General features: G+C 38.0%; 1 protein-coding gene across 2 annotated transcripts in view; it reads right to left on the bottom strand.

The window, feature by feature from the left end:
* LOC126094829 (dolichol kinase) overlaps positions 1–13,023 on the bottom strand; it is a 50,762-nt gene extending 37,739 nt beyond the window's left edge. The window contains exons 1-3 of one of the 2 annotated variants that reach the window (XM_049909424.1): positions 12,692–13,023; positions 12,324–12,581; positions 3,411–3,631 (exon numbers count right to left, since the gene is read on the bottom strand). In XM_049909424.1, coding sequence (XP_049765381.1) covers positions 3,411–3,631; positions 12,324–12,522 — 420 coding nt within the window. In that variant the 5' untranslated portion in view covers positions 12,523–12,581; positions 12,692–13,023. The remainder of the gene's footprint in view (positions 1–3,410; positions 3,632–12,323; positions 12,582–12,691) is intronic. The other variant, XM_049909423.1, reaches the window with a different exon arrangement.
* Positions 13,024–18,858: the final 5,835 nt, after the last annotated feature.

Genomic DNA, 18,858 nt, shown 5'->3' with positions numbered 1-18,858 from the left:
AGAATAACTGTCTGGTGCAAGTGAGACGAAGGCAAAATGTGAACTGCAATACAGAATGGTCAATGATTTTAAGAAAAAGTTGGACCAACACTCAAATTAGTTGCTTAGACAACATTCAGTGTGATACACTGAACCATAACTCTGACAAAATGTTACAGGTTGTTCAAGGTTTCTGAGTGCTGTATTCTGATGTAAGGGACATGTGGTCTCTTGTGGCTTGTTACTGAATAATACTATAATTACAATTCATTCAGTTTGTTCCTTCAGTTACCTATGTTTCTGGGCAAAAATCTTTGCAACAGTAAAAAAGCATATAATATGCAGTCATCAAAACAGAGTAATGTGACAACCCTCAGAAGAAAACACAGTTACTTTCTTAAACAGAAAAAATTACTTCTGTCACAAATAATGATTTTTATTTCAACATACAATGCATTTTGAGCCCAAGGGGCTCATCCTCAGGTGCTTGATCAGCCACACATTTTAAAAAAAAAAAAAAAACCCAGATTATTACTGGTCCTGTTAAGTGTACATGGGTGTATCACAATGTGGCACATTGCAGCTTTATTTTACAAAAATTGTAGTCACAATGTGCTGCCTTGTAGTATACCTATGTAGTCTTAACAGGGTCAGTAATAATCTGTTTTCAAACAATGATGCAGACTGATGAAGCACTTTAATATGACTCCCACTCCTCACAATGCATCATGTATTGGAATAGAAATGACAATTTCTGACTGTAGACTGTTTTCTTTTTTACAGAATAACAGTCACAGCAGCAACACTGACAATGGTGGACAAAATTAAGACACACTTCTTTGGTTACTGTTTCTGCATTAACAGCTCAGCATAGCTTCTCTGTGCAGTCTGTCCCAATGGATTCAGCGAAACCATACACAAGGTGCATTCTGGACAACTCTTCAGAGATAAAACCATCCACACAAGTGTGTGGATTATCAGGGTAGAGTAGGTGGACTTTCACTGGTAATGCATATGGACCACATGAAAATTTTAAATCAGAGATGCATACTTGCTGGCATTTGTTTGCATCTTAGAACTCATTATACTATACAGTATTCCAGTCACTGTGGGACCTTACTTCCCTTTGTGATGAATATCAGTAATTATTTCGGTCCAAGTAAGTAATAATCTGAATTCTGGGAATACTCAAAGCTTTCTGTCTTTATCCCAGTGCTACATATAGAGTTCCCATACTCGTTTTCTGTGCCAAATTCCACTTCAATTTGAATCATCAATCATTTTATTATTAATTTTTTTAAAGAAACACAGCCATTTCTTGTAGATGTAATATTAGGGAGGCTTCCGTTTTGTTACAAGATCTATTAAACCTGTGATAATTCACACTGCCATCCTTTCTACAAGTTGAGTATCTCCTGTTATTTCTGTTTGGTAAGAGTCCCACACATCTGAGCATAATTCCATTAAGTAATGAGTCAAATTTGGTGTTGGACCTCCAAAACAGTCAAGAGGTTCAAGTGTTTAACAAAATTTCGAGGTTTATGACTGCAGACCAAGATGTGGAACAATTGCAAAAACTTATCACAGGCTTGCAAATGTGGAACACAGCATTTTGCCAATAGGCGCATAAATAAAAAGTGCTAACAAAGGGAAAATTGATATGGAACTCATGTTTTCACCAGAGATTACTACCAAAGCACCAAGGGACAAACTTGGGTTATATGCTTCCACTCAAGACCAATTCACACTGGCCGTCATGTCATGTCTGCTACATCATGTCAAAACTTTCTCAAATGCATTTCAAATGGTGGCACACATACTGGCTTTCCACCATGATATGGCATCATCAAGGTTCCTCTCGAAGAAAGTTTTGATGGTTGGCATCATCCAACCATTGTTGATTACATGACTCCCAAGCTTATTTCCTCCCAATACACAGCCATATGGTGATCTTCATACTTTGTTTTGTCGTGGTTTTCAAGGTTTATATCACTTATCTGTTTGCTATTTGTTATAAGGTGTTTTGTTTCATTATTTCTTTTGTTAAAGCTTATAATAAATGATGAAAGATTAATTGAAGCAACGGGTTTGCAGTCTGAATTGTATGACATGAATGTACTGAATTACTTGCCCTTTACTATGTTTACAAAGTGAATTTGTATACATGCCAGAACCATTTTAATATTTTACAATGAAATGGTTTGCAATATGGCTGCAACTTTAAGTGAGAAAGTACTTTGGGTAGAATCAGACTGATTAGTACATGAAATTTATTTTTGTGTGGTGTCAGGCATTTTTAGTGTTTCATAAAGAAATGAACTGAAACCTTCAGACACTGCAACAGTGGACAAAAGCTTCTTCAGTGAAGTATACATCAAGTAATGTATTAGAGTTGTTTGTTTAAATATGTTTGTGGCAGGCTTGTTCATTGTAGTAGCTCTCGGGAATGTGTGTGAAAAGTTCTTCAAGCATCGGTGGTCAATATTTAACTATGTGGTTTCAGTGGGTAATGCAAGTACAAATAAAGCACTAACTATTAAAGCCAAATACACAGTGTAAAGAAATCCTAGAAATCTTTAAGGGAAAGGTAATGAAAATATGACTACTGTGCAAAAATTTGTACTGCACTGGCAACTAAAATTAATCTTAAACAAACCAGTTTTTCACGGATGTGATGGCAGATGTTCCTTTCAGTAATTCTGGGTGTAATTTGACAAAACAAATGAGAAAAAACTGTTGCTTCAACTTTCTAAAATTTGCAGCGCACATTTCTCGTGCTTTACCTCCTTGTATCGTGTGAAATTCCCTTTCTGTATCATGTAATGACATTTTTGAGACACCATTTTTTGTACTGTTTTACACATCTGCCTTCCTTCTCTAACATACAAGCTACCCCTGCAAGCTGCAAACAATCTGAGTCCAATAAATGTCATTTCCATGCATGTGTGGACTCCAGCACCCATTATATAAGCTACCACATTGTGTATGTACACCTTGTGCTTAAAAACATTTGACAATCATCTTGCAAAAGTCGCAATGCCTGAGAAAAAAGTTGAGGACAGCAGAGCAAGTTCAGATCAAGTGACTTGAATTGATTCGACATGTCATGACATGATGGACAGTGTGAATACACTGTGACGTGACGGTGCCATGACAGCCAGTGTGAATTGGCCTTCAGTGATGAAGTCCACCGGTTGATGTAAATCATGAGGGCTGCCCTGAGGAGGGTGGTTGTAAAATGTTTTAAACATCTATTACTTTGGAATTTTGTGTCATGAAGTAGCAGTACACCAGAAGGATTGGAACAAACCTTATTTTTTTTTTTTTAATTCCATTATCTAAAGGAATTTTTGTAGTGAGTTATTACACATAAATCTCTTGTTATATAATTACCTTAAAATACAACTGCGCCTGTACATTGTTTTAATTACCTGTAATATCACTGTAGCTCTATCAATGTCTTCAAGTGAAGTCATATTGCAGAAGTGAGGTATATTGATTGCAGCAGAAAATAAAAATGTCAAGAAAGACTGCACAATAACCCCTGCTTCTCCAAATGTGAAATATTTTGGGCAGTGTGTTAAAATAGTGGGAATGCCTAATGTATAGGCATATGAACCCAACACTGAACCAATAAAGCATAGTGGTATGCCTAAAACAAAGAACATGTATTATAATGTTGTAATAACGGAGCTAAAATATGCATGTGAACACATCAGGACAAGAATGAAAAAACAATAAGAGGAATGTGGAGTATTTTGGCATTCTGGTAATAACTGTACAATAGACACATCATAACTACCAGGAAGCTTAATAGAGAATGCACCTGAAAACATGAAGTTTACACTACATATTCAGGATCAATGGAAGCGTCCGATTCCACCCGTCTGCTCTCACCCACGATGTAATGGTGTTATGGTGTGTGACATCATTACGGCGTGGAGTTTATGAATTGGTTGTGTTTGTAGATGTCGTCTTGTGTCTGATGGCGCCTTCTGGTGGTGTGTGAGTATGTGCTGAATGTAGTGTGCGGTATTGGGTTCATTTGAGCCTTGGTGTGGGATGTGTGAAGTCACTGACTGTGTTTGTAGTTCGGATCTAAAATTTGGAATTTTTTTCAATGGTTACCAATTATTTTTTTGTTTGTGTGTTTGGTGTTTTTGTTGAGTGTTATTGGTTTGCTGTTCAAGGTGCAGTAAGACATTTCATTTATTCTGTGGCTTCTGTTGTTAGGTATGGATATTATGATGAAATGTAACAGGGCTATGTTGCAGTGCTGAAAGCAAGGGGAAACTACAGCCGTAATTTTTCCTGAGGGCATGCAGCTTTACAGTTTGGTTAAATGATGATGGCGTCCTCTTGTGTAAAATATTCTGGAGGTAAAATAGTCCCCCATTCAGATCTCGGGGCGGGGACTACAAAAGAGGACGTCATCATCAGGAGAAAGAAAACTGGTGTCCTACGGATCAGAGCATGGAATGTCAGATCCATTAATTGGGCAGGTAGGTTAGAAAATTTAAACAGGGAATGGATATGTTAAAGTTAGATATAGTGGGAATTAGTGAATTTCGGTGGCAGGAGGGACAAGACTTTCAGTCATGTGAATACACGGTTATAAATACAAAAATCAACTAGGAGTAATGCAGGAGTAGGTTTAATAACGAATTTAAAAAATAGGAGTGCGGGTAAGCTACTACAAACAGCATAGTGAACACATTATTGTGGCCAAGATAGACACGAAGCCCACGCCTACTACAGTAGTACAAGTTTATATGCCAACTAGCTCTGCAGATGATGAAATTGATGAAATGTATGATGAGATAGAAGAAATTATTCAGATAGTGAAGGGAGACGAAAATTTAATAGTCATGGGTGACTGGAATTCGATAATAGGAAAAGGAAATGTAGTAGGTGAATATGGATTGGGGGAAAGAAATGAAAGGAAGATGCCTGGTAGAATTTTGCACAGAGCGTAACTTAATAATAGCTAACACTTGGTTCAAGAATCATGAAAGGAGGTAGCATATATGGAAGATCCTGGAGATACTAGAAGGTATCAGATAGATTATATAATGGTAAGACAGAGATGTAGGAACCAGGTTTTAAATTGCAAGACATTTCCAGGGGCAGATGTGGACTCTGACCACAATCTATTGGTTATGAACTGTAGATTTAAACTGAAGAAACTGCAAAAAGGTGGGAATTTAAAGAGATGGGACCTGGGTAAACTGACTAAACAAGAGGTTGTGGAGAGTTTCAGGAAGAGCATAAGGGAACAATTGACAAGAATTGGGGGGGGGGGGGGGGGGGGAATACAGAATAAGAATAATAATAATAATAATGGGTATCTTTGAGGGATGAAATAGTGAAAGCAGCAGAGGATCAAGTAGGTAAAAAGACAAGGGATACTAGAAATCCTTGGGTAACAGAAGAAATATCGAATTTAATTGATGAAAGGAGAAAATATAAAAATGCAGTAAGTGAAACAGGCAAAAACGAATACAAACGTCTCAAAAATGAGATCTACAGGAAGTGCAAAATGGCTAAGCAGGGATAGCTAGAGGAAAAATGTAAGTGTTGTGGCTTGGCAAGACAGCCAAGCCACTATGAGGAAGCCGAAAGGCACGCGTTTAAGCTCACGCAGGCTGGCGTGAGGTCTGGAACAGGACAAGGTAATTATACTAGCAAAAAAGTACGTAGATGCTGGAATACTTAACTTTAATCCATAATTGGTGAACATCGCTCTTGACGGTACATGTTTTACAGCATCAATAGTAACTGGTAATGGCCCCTTGCTAGGTCGTAGCAAATGACGTAGCTGAAGGCTATGCTAACTATCGTCTCGGCACATGAGAGCGTAATTTGTCAGTGAACCATCGTTAGCAAAGTCGGCTGTACAACTGGGGCGAGTGCTAGGAAGACTCTCTAGACCTGCCGTGTGGCGGCGCTCGGTCTGCAATCACTGATAGTGGCGACACGCGGGTCCGACGTATACTAACGGACCGCGGCCGATTTAAAGGCTACCACCTAGCAAGTGTGGTGTGTGGCGGTGACACCACAGTAAGGATGTAGAGGCTTATCTCACTAGGGGGTAAGATAGATACTCCCTACAGGAGAATTAAAGAGACCTTTGGAGAAAAGTACCACTTGTAGGAATATCAAGAGCTCAGATGCAAACCCAGTTCTAAGCAAAGAAGGGAAAGCAGAAATGTGGAAGGAGTATATAGAGGGTCTATACAAGGGCCACACTTGAGGACAAAATTATGTAAATGGAAGAGGATGTAGATGAAAATGAAATGGGGAGATATGACACTGCGTGAAGAGTTTAACAGAGCACTGAAAGACCTAAGTTCAAACAAGGCCCCGGGAGTAGACAGCATTCCATTAGAACTACTGACAGCCTTGGGAGAGCCAGCCCTGACAAAACTCAACCGTCTGGTGAGCAAGATGTATCAGACAGGCGAATTACCCTCAGACTTCAAGAAGAATAATTCCAATCCCAAAGAAAGCAGTTGTTGACAGATGTGGAAATTACCAAACTATCAGTTTAATAAGTCACGGCTGCAAAATACTAACAAGAATTCTTTACAAACGAATGGAAAAAATGGTAGAAGCCGACCTTGGGGAAGATTGGTTTGGATAACGTAGAAATACTGGAACACATGAGGCAATACTGACCCTATGACTTATCTTAAAAATAGATTAAGGAAAGGCAAACCCACATTTCTAGCATTTGTAGACTTAGAAAAAGCTTTTGACAATGTTGACTGGAATACTCTCTCAAATTCTGAAGGTGGCAGGGGTAAAATACAGGGAGCGAAAGGCTATTTACAATTTGTGCAGAAACCAGATGGCAGTTATAAGAGTCGAGGGGCATGAAAGGGAAGCAGTGGTTGGGAAGGGAGTGAGACAGGGTTGTAGCCTCTCCCCGATGTTATTCAATCTGTATAATGAGCAAGCAGTAAAGGAAACAAAAGAAAAATTCAGAGTAGGTATTAAAATCAATGGAGAAGAAATAAAAACTTTGAGGTTCGCCAATGACATTGTAATTCTGTCAGAGACAGCAAAGGACTTGGAAGAGCAGATGAACGGAATGGACAGTGTCTTGAAAGGAGGAGGTAAGATGAACATCAACAAAAGCAAAACAAGGATAATGGAATGTAGTCGAATTAAGTCGGGCGATACTTAGGGAATTAGATTAGGAAATGAGAGGCTTAAAGTAGTAAATGAATTATGCTATTTGGGGAGCAAAATAACTGATGATGGTCGAAGTAGAGAGGATATAAAATGCAGACTGGCAATGGCAAAGAAAGCGTTTCTGAACAAGAGAAATTTGATAACATCAAGTATAGACTTAAGTGTCAGGAAGTCGTTTCTGAAAGTATTTGTATGGAGTGTAGCCATGTATGGAAGCGAAACATGGACGATAAATAGTTTGGACAAGAAGAGAAGAGAAGAGAACAGAAGCTTTCAAAATGTGGTGCTACAGAAGAATGCTGAAGATTAGATGGGTAGATCACATAACTAATGAGGAGATATTGAATAGAATTGGGGAGAAGAGGAGTTTGTGGCACAACTTGACACGAAGAAGGGACCGGTTGGTATGACATGTTCTGAGGCATCAGGGGATCACAAATTTAGCATTGGAGGGCAGCGTGGAGGATAAAAATCGTAGAGGGAGACCAAGAAATGAATACACTAAGCAGATTCAGAAGGATGTAGGTTGCAGTAAGTACTGGGAGATGAAGCAGCTTGCACAGGATAGAGTAGCATGGAGAGCTGCATCAAACCAGTCTCAGGACTGAAGACCTCAACAACAACATATTGCAGTCAGAGATGGGGGGAGGGCTTGTCTGCTATTAACTTCCTCCAGTTATTTACACAACCCAGGTTATGAAGCAACAGGGAAAGGAAAACAGGGAGGGTAGCAAGGATGGAGGCATGGTTGTCAGAGGAAAGTCAAAGATATCCTTGCTACCCTCCCTGTTTTCCTTTCCCTGTTGCTTCATAACCTGGGTTGTGAGTAACTGAATCCACTTTCCCTTCTTCCCTTTCTTTCCCCTCTCTCCTCCCTGATGAAGGAACATTTGTTCCGAAAGCTAGGAATGTAAATTTTCGGTTCTGTTTTTTGTGAATCTATCAGCTGTACTGAGCTGAGGTAAGTACTGGCCAGCCCCTCTATCTCTTTGTTAGTATTTGTTTCACATCTTTGTATGAGATTTTCCATTAATCATTTTGAACCTATAGTTAGTCTGCTCATCTGCACATTGAGTCCGCTGGAGAAAAGTGATGATGGCTCCTTGTGCCTGCAATAGTTTTAACGTGTTCTAGTCTGCTGTTTAGTAATTCTTCGGCTGATTTCACCTCATCTTTTGAAACACAGAATGACTGTATGTCAGAGATATTTTTCTGTACCCAGGTAAATAACTGAAGAGGTGTTAGAATGTGACCTTCTGTAGGGTGCTGCAGACTAGCTCGTGTTGCCATGCGCTTAATGGTAGCACCAATACCATCACATACATTTTTATCATGACTGTTGTGAAAAAATTCCATTCTGTATGAATCTGAAAAGCATGGTAATGCATGCATAAATTTTTGAGATTTTTACAGTTTGTGTACTGACTAGCTGCCCCATCACTGAAGTATTTCACAAAATGTATGAGGCAGCTTGTTTTGCCATGACAGTGCGAATGTGGGCATGAACTGCAATGGCGTCATGAATTAAACATTCACTAAAAACGCACAGGTTCATGACAGACACATCACCTGATTCACCTCTATAGTAAATCACAAATGGCTGGAGAGTTGCTTGACTGTTGTCTCAATGATATCCTTGGATGGCATCTTGAACTATAGGCCTAAATGCATAATTTTCAGAAAAGTCTAGTATTACTATAATTTCATCTTGTTTCAAATTATCCTTACAAAACTGGAGATAAGCCGATTGTGCTGTTGCTGTGTAGCTGTGTGTGGTCAGTTTGTCCATTTTTAGACAACACATTTCAACAAAATCTTCCACTGTACTTTGCTTTGTTTCAAGACTTGTGCGATCCATGTGTGTCCATTGTTTATAAGAAACAAGTTCATAGTCATCCACAAGGAGTTCACCATACAGTTTGTTATTCATGTGTTCTGCAAGATTTGCCTTACCAGGACACTTTTCACACCTGTGTACCATGTACTGGTAGGAACTGATGTCACACACTAGCAGCTTCATTGCACCTTTGTAATCCAGACCAGAATCCTTTATAGCAGCAAACATCAGTTTAGCATTTTCATGGGTCTCACATAAACAAACATTGTGTGTGCCCCTTGCACTTACAGGCACAACCCATTTTGGCCGAAGATTGAAAAAAAGATAATAAACCTACTTTGGTATTGGGATACTTTCCCTTGAATTCTACATACAGCTCTGATATGTTGCATAGCAACAGTATTTTTCGCATCTGTACACGTACATTTCCCATTTTCACCATTACATAGTCTTTTTTTCCAGGCATTATTCGGCTGTAGTCATTATTTTCATAAAACTCCGACACTAGCACCTTTATTTCTGAACTCAATTGCTTACCCTGAGCCTGCTGAAGTTGTGGAAGCACTCCTTGGGTTGCTTTTATTTTCCTAGCTTGCTTTACCATATATGTAGAAACATTAAATTCCTTTGCAGTGTAGTCAATAGACCAGCTGGGAGGTGCAAGGGTAAGAATAGCTACTTTTTCCTGGTGTGTGGATATGGCACATTTTTCTTTCAAATCATGCACAATTTTGTCCAAATCAGAGCATTTCTGGCATGATTTCTGTTCCTTTGGAGCAGATAGTTCTTCCTCTTCCACCATTAGTGTGTCAGCTGTTTTGTGTTTTAATTCCATTTGAGCTTCTTGTAGTTTTGTTCTACCATAGCTGGGCCTGTCTCTATTCCCAACTTTGTGTGCCTTCATGGGAGACAAACCAAGAGCAGTCACTGAAGTATTTAATTGTTCATCCGCTGTGGTTTTAGGTGGTTGACATTCTTCGTCACTATCATGTAAATTATCAGAATATTCTTCATTTTTTTTAGCGGTGTAACACACCTGGAACATAACTTTTGTCCTGGTTTCACGTTAAGTCCCATGCACTGATTCACTTTCAATACTGATTTTATACCAATTTCTCCGAGGCTACACTTCACTGTCTTCTTATGAATCCGAAATGGATCAAAACAACTTCTTTGTAGGAAAGAATACTTATCCAGAAACACTTTCATATGACGATAAACACTAAAGTTTCCTGGAACTGTACTTCTTGTGCCCACAGGGTGTATCCCAGAACTCCATAGCAACAAATCTTGGCCCAACTCATCCAGATTATACAGTACAAAGTGAATGCCACATTTCGTTCCATATGTTGTTTTATGACATTCAGATGCTTGTGCTCTACCAATACTGCAACTTGTTTGAACAACTCTGCCTTCATACTGACTTTCCATAACAGTACTGACCAGTCTGAACTAGAATCTTAAAAACATTAGTAACCTGTAATTGTTGCTTTGTTTCCTTTGTTGTTCCTGCCCAACAATGACTCATTCTGTCCCTGAAAACTACCATTGTTTAACTTTTTGTTGCCTAATGGTTCCCAACAATTACTTCAGCTTTATCTGAAACAAGCCGTCTGCATCACCACTATTACTCGCTAAATCACGTTAACAGCAACGTAACCAAATACATCTCTGTCAACTTTTATTGTGCACAAATGCCTTGCAATAACAAGTTGAAATTTTGCCACATATTATATCATGGTCTACTTATGCAGTGTTTGAAATTTGGCTTGGGTATCACTTGTCCCTTTTGTACTACCACACTTAGAAAATCCATGTTTTCCGGTAATTTTTCAAAATTTGTATTTTCGTGTGCATGTAACTTTGTGAGACTGATATGGGCAAGATGAGTTCTGTGTGTGTTTCGGCCAGATTAAGCTTATCACAAAAAATTTATACTCTTTTTCAGTGAATTATATTTGGCACAGAGGGCACCTACAATTTTACCTTTTAACGTATTACATTTTCTAAATCACATTTTGGAATTTTTTATTTTCCCTCAGAAATATGTTGTTGGTGTTTTGATTAATAGTGTGTTCTCTAAGTGGATGTTACAGGGTTGTAAAAATTTCACTGGACTGTGCGGAATAGTTCCTAAGTTATTAAGACCTGAAGTTGGGTCTGAAGATAGATTGCCAGATGCGGGTTGCAATTTCCGGGTCATGCCACTTTCTTTCACAAGCCATAATTCTTGAACTAATTGGCAGGAGAACTTAAAATTTTGTACATGAGTGTTCCACACTTAGTAGCATTGGTGTGCTATATTTCAGCCAAATCTGAGACTATCAGCTGGAACATTTTCTCAAATTGGTTGAATTGACATGGAATGAACCATGTCTTATCTATACGTATTTTCACGTTTGTTGCCCTGTGTATGTAGGGACATGATAGGCACCATGTTGGAGACAGAATAGCCATTTCCGCAATACTGATGATGTCATAGATCAAATAAGACATGCACTTATGTTTCTACGAAAGCATATTGGAAATAATGATTATTTAAATGATTTTTGGTAATCGTGACAAATTTTGTTGTTCCATGTTACAGAATACTACAGCACAAAGCTAATACAAATAGTATTGCTTCCTAATTAAGTATGACACCTAGCGGAAACAGCCAAACACATCTCAACCTTAATATCTACACACTTGACACCACCCCCAAAAATTAAGAGATACTGTTTGTGTAGTATGCACAAAGCCAAATTTATATTGCATGACAAATATTTCAGACAATGGAGCCAAAATCTTACTGTTTGCAACTGAATAATTTTTTTGATAATTACTGAATTACATGTGGGTAAACGCAAACAGACACTTTATATACAAAGAATTTATACGCCATTTGGAAATGATCGATCGAAATAAAACTCTATATGCAATATTGTGTGCTAAAGATTACTAAATTGCATACGCACTGGAAGTAGCCTATTGAGGAAGCATGCTGATCAAGATTTCAAACAGAAATACCTTGTAATGAAACTTTCATAAACACAATATCCAGCAGGCTTTGCTCTGAAAAATTTCTCACTGACAATCGCTTGCAATTGTCAAATATAATTTTATGATAAAACCAGTGTTGTATGTCGTCAGTGTTTGCAGTTTTAGACTACAAATTGTTAAAAACAACACTGACCACCTTCCAGTATCATCAACCAAGTAAGTAAGTATCTTTTAGCCGTCAGATTTATTGGCAAATAATAATACGGTAGTTTCTACTGCAACATTTCTGGGCCTACCTTCATGGACGAACTACGGGTGATGTACTTACTTGTTTTCTGCAACTTTAGAAGCAGAAAGATTACAGCGCCTGGTATCACATCATAAACATCGAAATGTTTCAAAGTATAATTTTCACATAAAGAAATTCTTATAAGTTTCCATACGGCAGCGGCGAGCAGACCGGCACTGAAAGTCATCAGCAAATAGTTTGGATTGTGAGTTTTTATCGTACTCAATACCACTGCCATTGGGAGGAGAGAAATCAGCCATTCTCCTGTTGACGCGCCGGGCCTGTTAACAGTAAAGGCTGAAACAATCCTTAAATTGACAGAAGCATGTGACTGAAGGTAAACCGTATCTTGTCTGTACTCTAGTGTTTCACTGCATAATAATGTAGAGACAAGGTTTACAACTGACCTCGTGTTATACTTATCCCTCATTAAAATTGCCTGCAATCGACTGCCCATTATTTTGATTTTGCACCTCTGCGGTACTCTGTTCTCGGCCAACAAACAACCGCTGCCACCCGTCAAAGAAGGCAGCCTACGTACTGAAATCAAAGTTCAATCATCGTCAGCAGTTCGGAACAGATAACTCCTGCTACACCTCAGCTTCTTGCATTATTCCTGTCAGCGTCATGGCTTGTTTACATCAGATGCACACCACCACAGATGCTACATACACACAACTGACATTCGAAGGAAATGTCACCGTCAATTAATCGGTGAGACTTCGATCAACATCACTTCACTTAGTGCAGTGACAACGGTGAAAGTTTACAGCCAACAACACCTGGTATGTACCATTTACAAGACACAAAACTCAGAATATGTAATCCAAAGCAAGAAACTAAAAATAGGTGTTTATCAATGCCCAAGAAAAATTCGTAATAGATGCTCTTCACAAAGGTTGTACAGCAAACATCGCACAATGCAATGAGGAATACTGTCATCCAGACATTTCAGTTATTTTTTATTTGCCCCAGGAAAAGTATATATACAAATATGTTTATATGGCAATATATACAGTTCTTTTACCTTTTCTTCTTTGTCAAGTACCAAACAACAACAAAAACAACGGAGTTCTTCTCCTTCAGTAGAGACAACTTTTCACTGTTAAATACTTCGTCTATTTATGTTCTTGTTTACGTGCACTTTAGACTGTTTCTTTAGCCGTGCATTGTAAAACGTAAATAATTTTTTCCGTTTCAGAAGAACACTCAAAAATAAAAAATATTCAGATCGTCATGGTACCTTCGTAAACAGAGCATGTAAAATATATGGGCTGAGAAGTCACAAAAGCACAAATTCCTATACTATTCGTCTGATGACGATAGCACCTCCATGCCCCCACCTAGATATCATTAGTTTTTTTTCCACAGAATCGTTGACGTTACGTTCCATCCCATTCCGTCGACGATCGGTGAGAATGCCCCAATTTAAAATGCATTGTCGCACTGTGAATTGTTTTCACTTTCTGTTTTGCTACGTCCTTTGTGATTCAACATACAGATTGGGGAAAGGTGCCTGTTGATGTAAAAAAATCGAAAGAAGTAAATAAATCTAACTTCGATATATTTTCCGTTCTGTCCTACTGTAGCACCTCGCTACATATTCTTTGAAACCCCTCTACTGCAAAACTGTACACTCTTAGTCTAGTTTATGCTTTGGCTCAATGTGGGCTGTGCAAGAACGGAAGCGACACAGGGTTTTGCGCTGTCCCCACCACATCGTCCCAGCTCTAACCAAGCGATCAATGAAAAATCAGAACTCGAAGGCCAATCTGAAAGTGCTATGTTATGCCCATGTGCCTGTAAAAACAAATGATTATTGTTTATTGGCTACAGCACTGCTGCTTCTTCGAAAATGTGCCTACTTAAGAGCGAAAAATGTTTCCTCTGGAAATTATATTTATTTGTGATAATTTTACTTGTTTGTCAAAATTATGTTCATTGTTTTTTCGTATTGCTGTTTCAGAAAGTGAAATCAGAAAACTATTCATGTATGACGTAAAATGTAAAGTTTCTAGAATAGTTTCTGCCAGAAATTTTTGGTGAAGGTGTACTTTACACTTGAACGATAGCGCACTGGTAAAAACAAGCCCTGTTTCATGAATGCTATGAAATGGGCGCCAAATAAATTACATGAGGTGCACTTATTTACACAGAGTGTAAAAGCATAAATCGAGAAATTGGTATTTTTCATGCTTGTTTGATACAGTATTCACACACAGCATATATTGTGCTCTGATACATTTGTTGTATCAAGCATTTTTACATTTTGATTGGATGTTTGTTTAAAAAATTATTCTACTATGAAATGTAGGTAAACTGGACCTCCTGAAGTTCCTTAAACTGGGTGCCTTTCTTTTTCATGATTAAAGTCTTCCCGTATTAGTGCATTACTGTTTCCTTGTAGTTCTCTTGCTGATTTCAAGAGGATAATAGGGTAAATCAAAGAAAGTGGAGTCTGTCGAAAATGACTAAAGCTAATGATGTAGTTCAAAAACAGCTGAGTTGGAAGAAGTGAACAGTTCAATGGCACAAAAAAAACTCTTATAAGGGTGTTGAGCAAGAAGTACGATGCACCTGATCACTAGCAAAAACAAGAAGATGGAGACCAACACACCTTGGTAAAGATCTTGAAGAAGTGTCGATTTAGTGATGTCTTGCTATGGAAGCTTCTTCCTTCATGCTTAATCGCAATGAGTGTGAAGAATGACTTTACAACTGTAAGAGGGAAATAACATTGAACACCCATTTAAAGACGGAACTGCTGGGAAAATGTGGGGTATTTCTGGAAGACTGAGTGATGTTTTCTCTAATTCAACACCTCCTTCTAATTTTGTTCAGTGTCATTTTGATTATTTGTACATGGGATCCGATTTAGCAGCTATTTTAGGAACTCGCTAAGTGTAAAGTTTTTAAAATATTTTCTTCCTGATAACTTCTCGTTTATTTCCTATTACTAAAATGTAAATGGCACATAATATTATACATTAAATATTACATGCTTTTAAAGGATAATTTTTTAATATTTTCTATTTTTTAAAAATAAAAACGAAATGGGAGTTCACTTTTAGGCACTTTCCTCTCCAAATGCCACTGCTGTTAGTTCACTCACAGCAACATAAGCTGTAGTCTTAGGTTGCTGCCTAACCACACTCATGGGAATTGTGACATAGTCACAAAAACTGTCAAATATTTATAACAATAAGAATATAAATATCATTGCTGGTCTCAGAATCTGTCACAATGTGAAGATTAAAAAAAAAAAAAACCTTTCAACAAGTTTTGAATCTGTGACACAGTAATCTGATGATTCTAAGTATATGACCAAAGATAACATTAGAGATGGAGGGAAAAAAGTTTTTGTTTATACTATAATCTTCTGCTGACTCTGACAATGCGTCGTTAGTTGATATTTAACTGTAAAAAATCCTATGATGGGTAACATATTTGTGACAAGTCTTCAATGCACCAAAAACAGCCTTAGTAAGGAAACTAGGAGAAACCTGCATGCGGGTGAAACATAGCAGATTCCAATTGATCTCCCAGTTCTGACTTTTCATTGCTCAGTTGGTTAGAGCTGGGACAACATGGTGTGGTTAGTGCAAAACCCTGTGTTGTTTCTGTTATCGCTGTGTACTGTAAATGGGGCAAAACAGTTATTTTGGAGTAACTGTTGTAATGGTTACAGTTATTTTTGTAACCATTAATTTTAACGATTATAAATAATTGCCAGTTATTTTTCACTACCGAATACTCCAGATGGTGTTACTGTTAAAAACAACTAATAAGGTGGAATCCAACAGTTTAGTTATAGGTATAATTATAACCGCGAGTAGTGCAAAGTGGCAGCAATGTCATATTAACCATGCCATAAGCTTAGTAAATTAACTGTCCGGTACATTTCAGTTGATGAAACTTCCTGGCAGATTAAAACTGTGTGCCTGACAGAGACTCGAACTCGGGACTTTTGCCTTTCGCGGGCAAGTGCTCTACCATCTGAGCTACCGAAGCACGATTCACACCCGGTACTCACAGCTTTACTTCTGCCAGTATCTCGTCTCCTACCTTCCAAACTTTACAGAAGCTCTTCAGTTGATGTCTGGGTGGTTATTGGTGTTTCATATTATATGTAATTAGGTTATTGGTAGCTGTTATGTTATCCTCGCACCTGAAGCAGAAAGTACACGCAACTTCACCACAGCTCTGTTTCAGTGAAACGTTAAAAACATGCTTTTTAAAGCATGAACTAATATGTAAGCTGAATACTGTAGATAAAATTCGAAGCTTAATTTCTTGTGCTGTTCACTTAATTGAATAGGTGGATGTCCTTGTAATACAACAGAAAAATATATGTAACATGATAGATTCGTTTTCTCTTGTACAAGATAGTCCATTTGAGGAAAGTGGGAGTACTCTAACCCAAGTCTTATGTGAGATTTGAAAAACTGATCGATTTCTTCAGCTAGTGTGAGGGTCTTCACTTTTTGGTGGGAGAATGACTAGATTTCATTTCTCCAAGCCTTCAGTTTGTTGTGTATCTCTTATGTTTGGAATTACTGTACGAAGAATTCCAATGGATGATTAGTCGTGTTGACCTCATAAGGGTAACAGATTTAAATACCTCTGACGTCACTATGATATCTTTTTTACTCTGTTGATCTAATTCTTCTTTGGGTATCCAGATTGTGAGAGTATGAATTAATAGTATTGATGTTGGGAATACGAATTTGCATTAAGTTTTCAGAATTAATAGTATTGATGTTGGGAATACGAATTTGCATTAAGTTTTCAGAAATTTGTTAATAACAAAATTTCGTGTCCTGAGGAATACTTTATTTGCCGATTCAGTGTTTTACTTTTTTTCGTTCTATCACACATATGAGGCAATAATAAACACTTCATCTGTAAATGCCAAATGTCTGCTTTGACATTTTTCCTTTTCACTGTTAATGTCATGACAGTTAACTGTCTGAATATATAACAGACTAATTCATGAACGAGATTGGTGAGCACTTAAAATGAACAGCTAAGCTTTGCATATAACAGAACCCCAACATAGCAATGGGTGCACCTGACTAAGTTTTTTAGTGTTTCTTAACACAACAGAAAATGAACTGACTTGAGCTCTTTGAAAACAAAAAAAACATATATTATTAAAAAACGTTCATGTTGTATGCACAAGTACTAGTAGGCTTTAATACTGGTAAATCTATACCTTTATTTAAATACTGCTGAAAAAGTATCTGACCTGATTATTGTTGTAAGTATACCTGTATTCATTCCAAATATGCCTCCATGAAATGGTTAATTTGCCATACATGTGTCTGAAGTGTAAATATTTCATTGTACAATTTTCCTGTATAAAACTGATGTGCTCAATACTATGTAAAAGATGTTTCAAAGTCAATGGCCAAAAATAAATGAAAAAGCCCATTTGCAATGGATGCGTAAAACTGGGAAAACTCATTTTTCTCTTAGTAAAGCCACAAAGCTATACTTCACCAAATTCCAGAAGTTTTTTTGTACTCTAGTTGATAAGACACAATTTAATGAGATTGTCTGATACAGCACTGGCGCTTTTTTATCATGATAATGCCACTAAGTGTTAGGGTATGGTATACTATTTTCCGTTTTTAGACCACCTATGACACTCAAATATTTCAGTAAGTGTAAAACTCCCAAAAAATATTAACATGTTGCATACTCTTTACAGCGCCGGCCGGAGTGGCTGTGCAGTTCTAGGCACTACAGTCTGGAACCGCGTGACCGCTACGGTCGCAAGTTCGAGTCCTGCCTTGGGCATGGATGTGTGTGATGTCCTTAGGTTAGTTAGGTTGAAGTAGTTCTAAGTTCTAGGGGACTGATGACCGCAGCAGTCAAGTCCCATAGTGCTCAGAGCCATTTGAACCATACTCTTTACAATATTTCATAGCTTTCCATGTATACGACTATTGCTGGTACTACTAGTCTAGTGTCAACAACACAGAGGAAACAAGAACACAAAACGAAAGTCAATACCCGCTATCGCAACCAAAGGCCAGAAAGAGAGTGACACCTGTTCCAGCACCTCAAGAAATGGAAAGAATAGAATCCCATTATTTGTCAACTCTCTGGAACCCTGAAGGCCAGCGATTATTTGCGTGGCAGTAAGAAAATATTTTGTTCACTCCAGTAACTATCTTTTCTGGAAATTCATCAGTTCTATGACTTTTAACTGGAGTTATGAACACAGTTACCATCTTCGAGGTACTGCCAAATAACAAGAACTGTGAGTGAATACGCTAACTGCCAAAGAAAAATACTGACCTCTGAGAGTTATTTCCATAGTCGCACGAATTCCTTACGGTGACCATTTGTACTACCCACACTAACTAAATTGACACACAGAGTGGTGACTTAAAGAACCGTACATGTGCAATGGCTTTGCGGTCGCCCCTATTAGCCACCGCTCTGACATTAACTTTATTTAATTGTTTGTGCTAAAAGTAGTGAGAGCACACGAAATAGTTCACAATTCCATCAACAGATGGCGCGCAGTCTCACAGTTATTTCCATGGCATGCAGAACACCTTTT

This window comes from Schistocerca cancellata, chromosome 8 (assembly GCF_023864275.1).
Source record: "Schistocerca cancellata isolate TAMUIC-IGC-003103 chromosome 8, iqSchCanc2.1, whole genome shotgun sequence".
Classification (NCBI taxonomy): domain Eukaryota; kingdom Metazoa; phylum Arthropoda; class Insecta; order Orthoptera; family Acrididae; genus Schistocerca; species Schistocerca cancellata.
The sequence above is the reverse complement of the archived record's forward strand: the minus strand, read 5'-3'. Positions and strand labels throughout refer to the sequence as shown.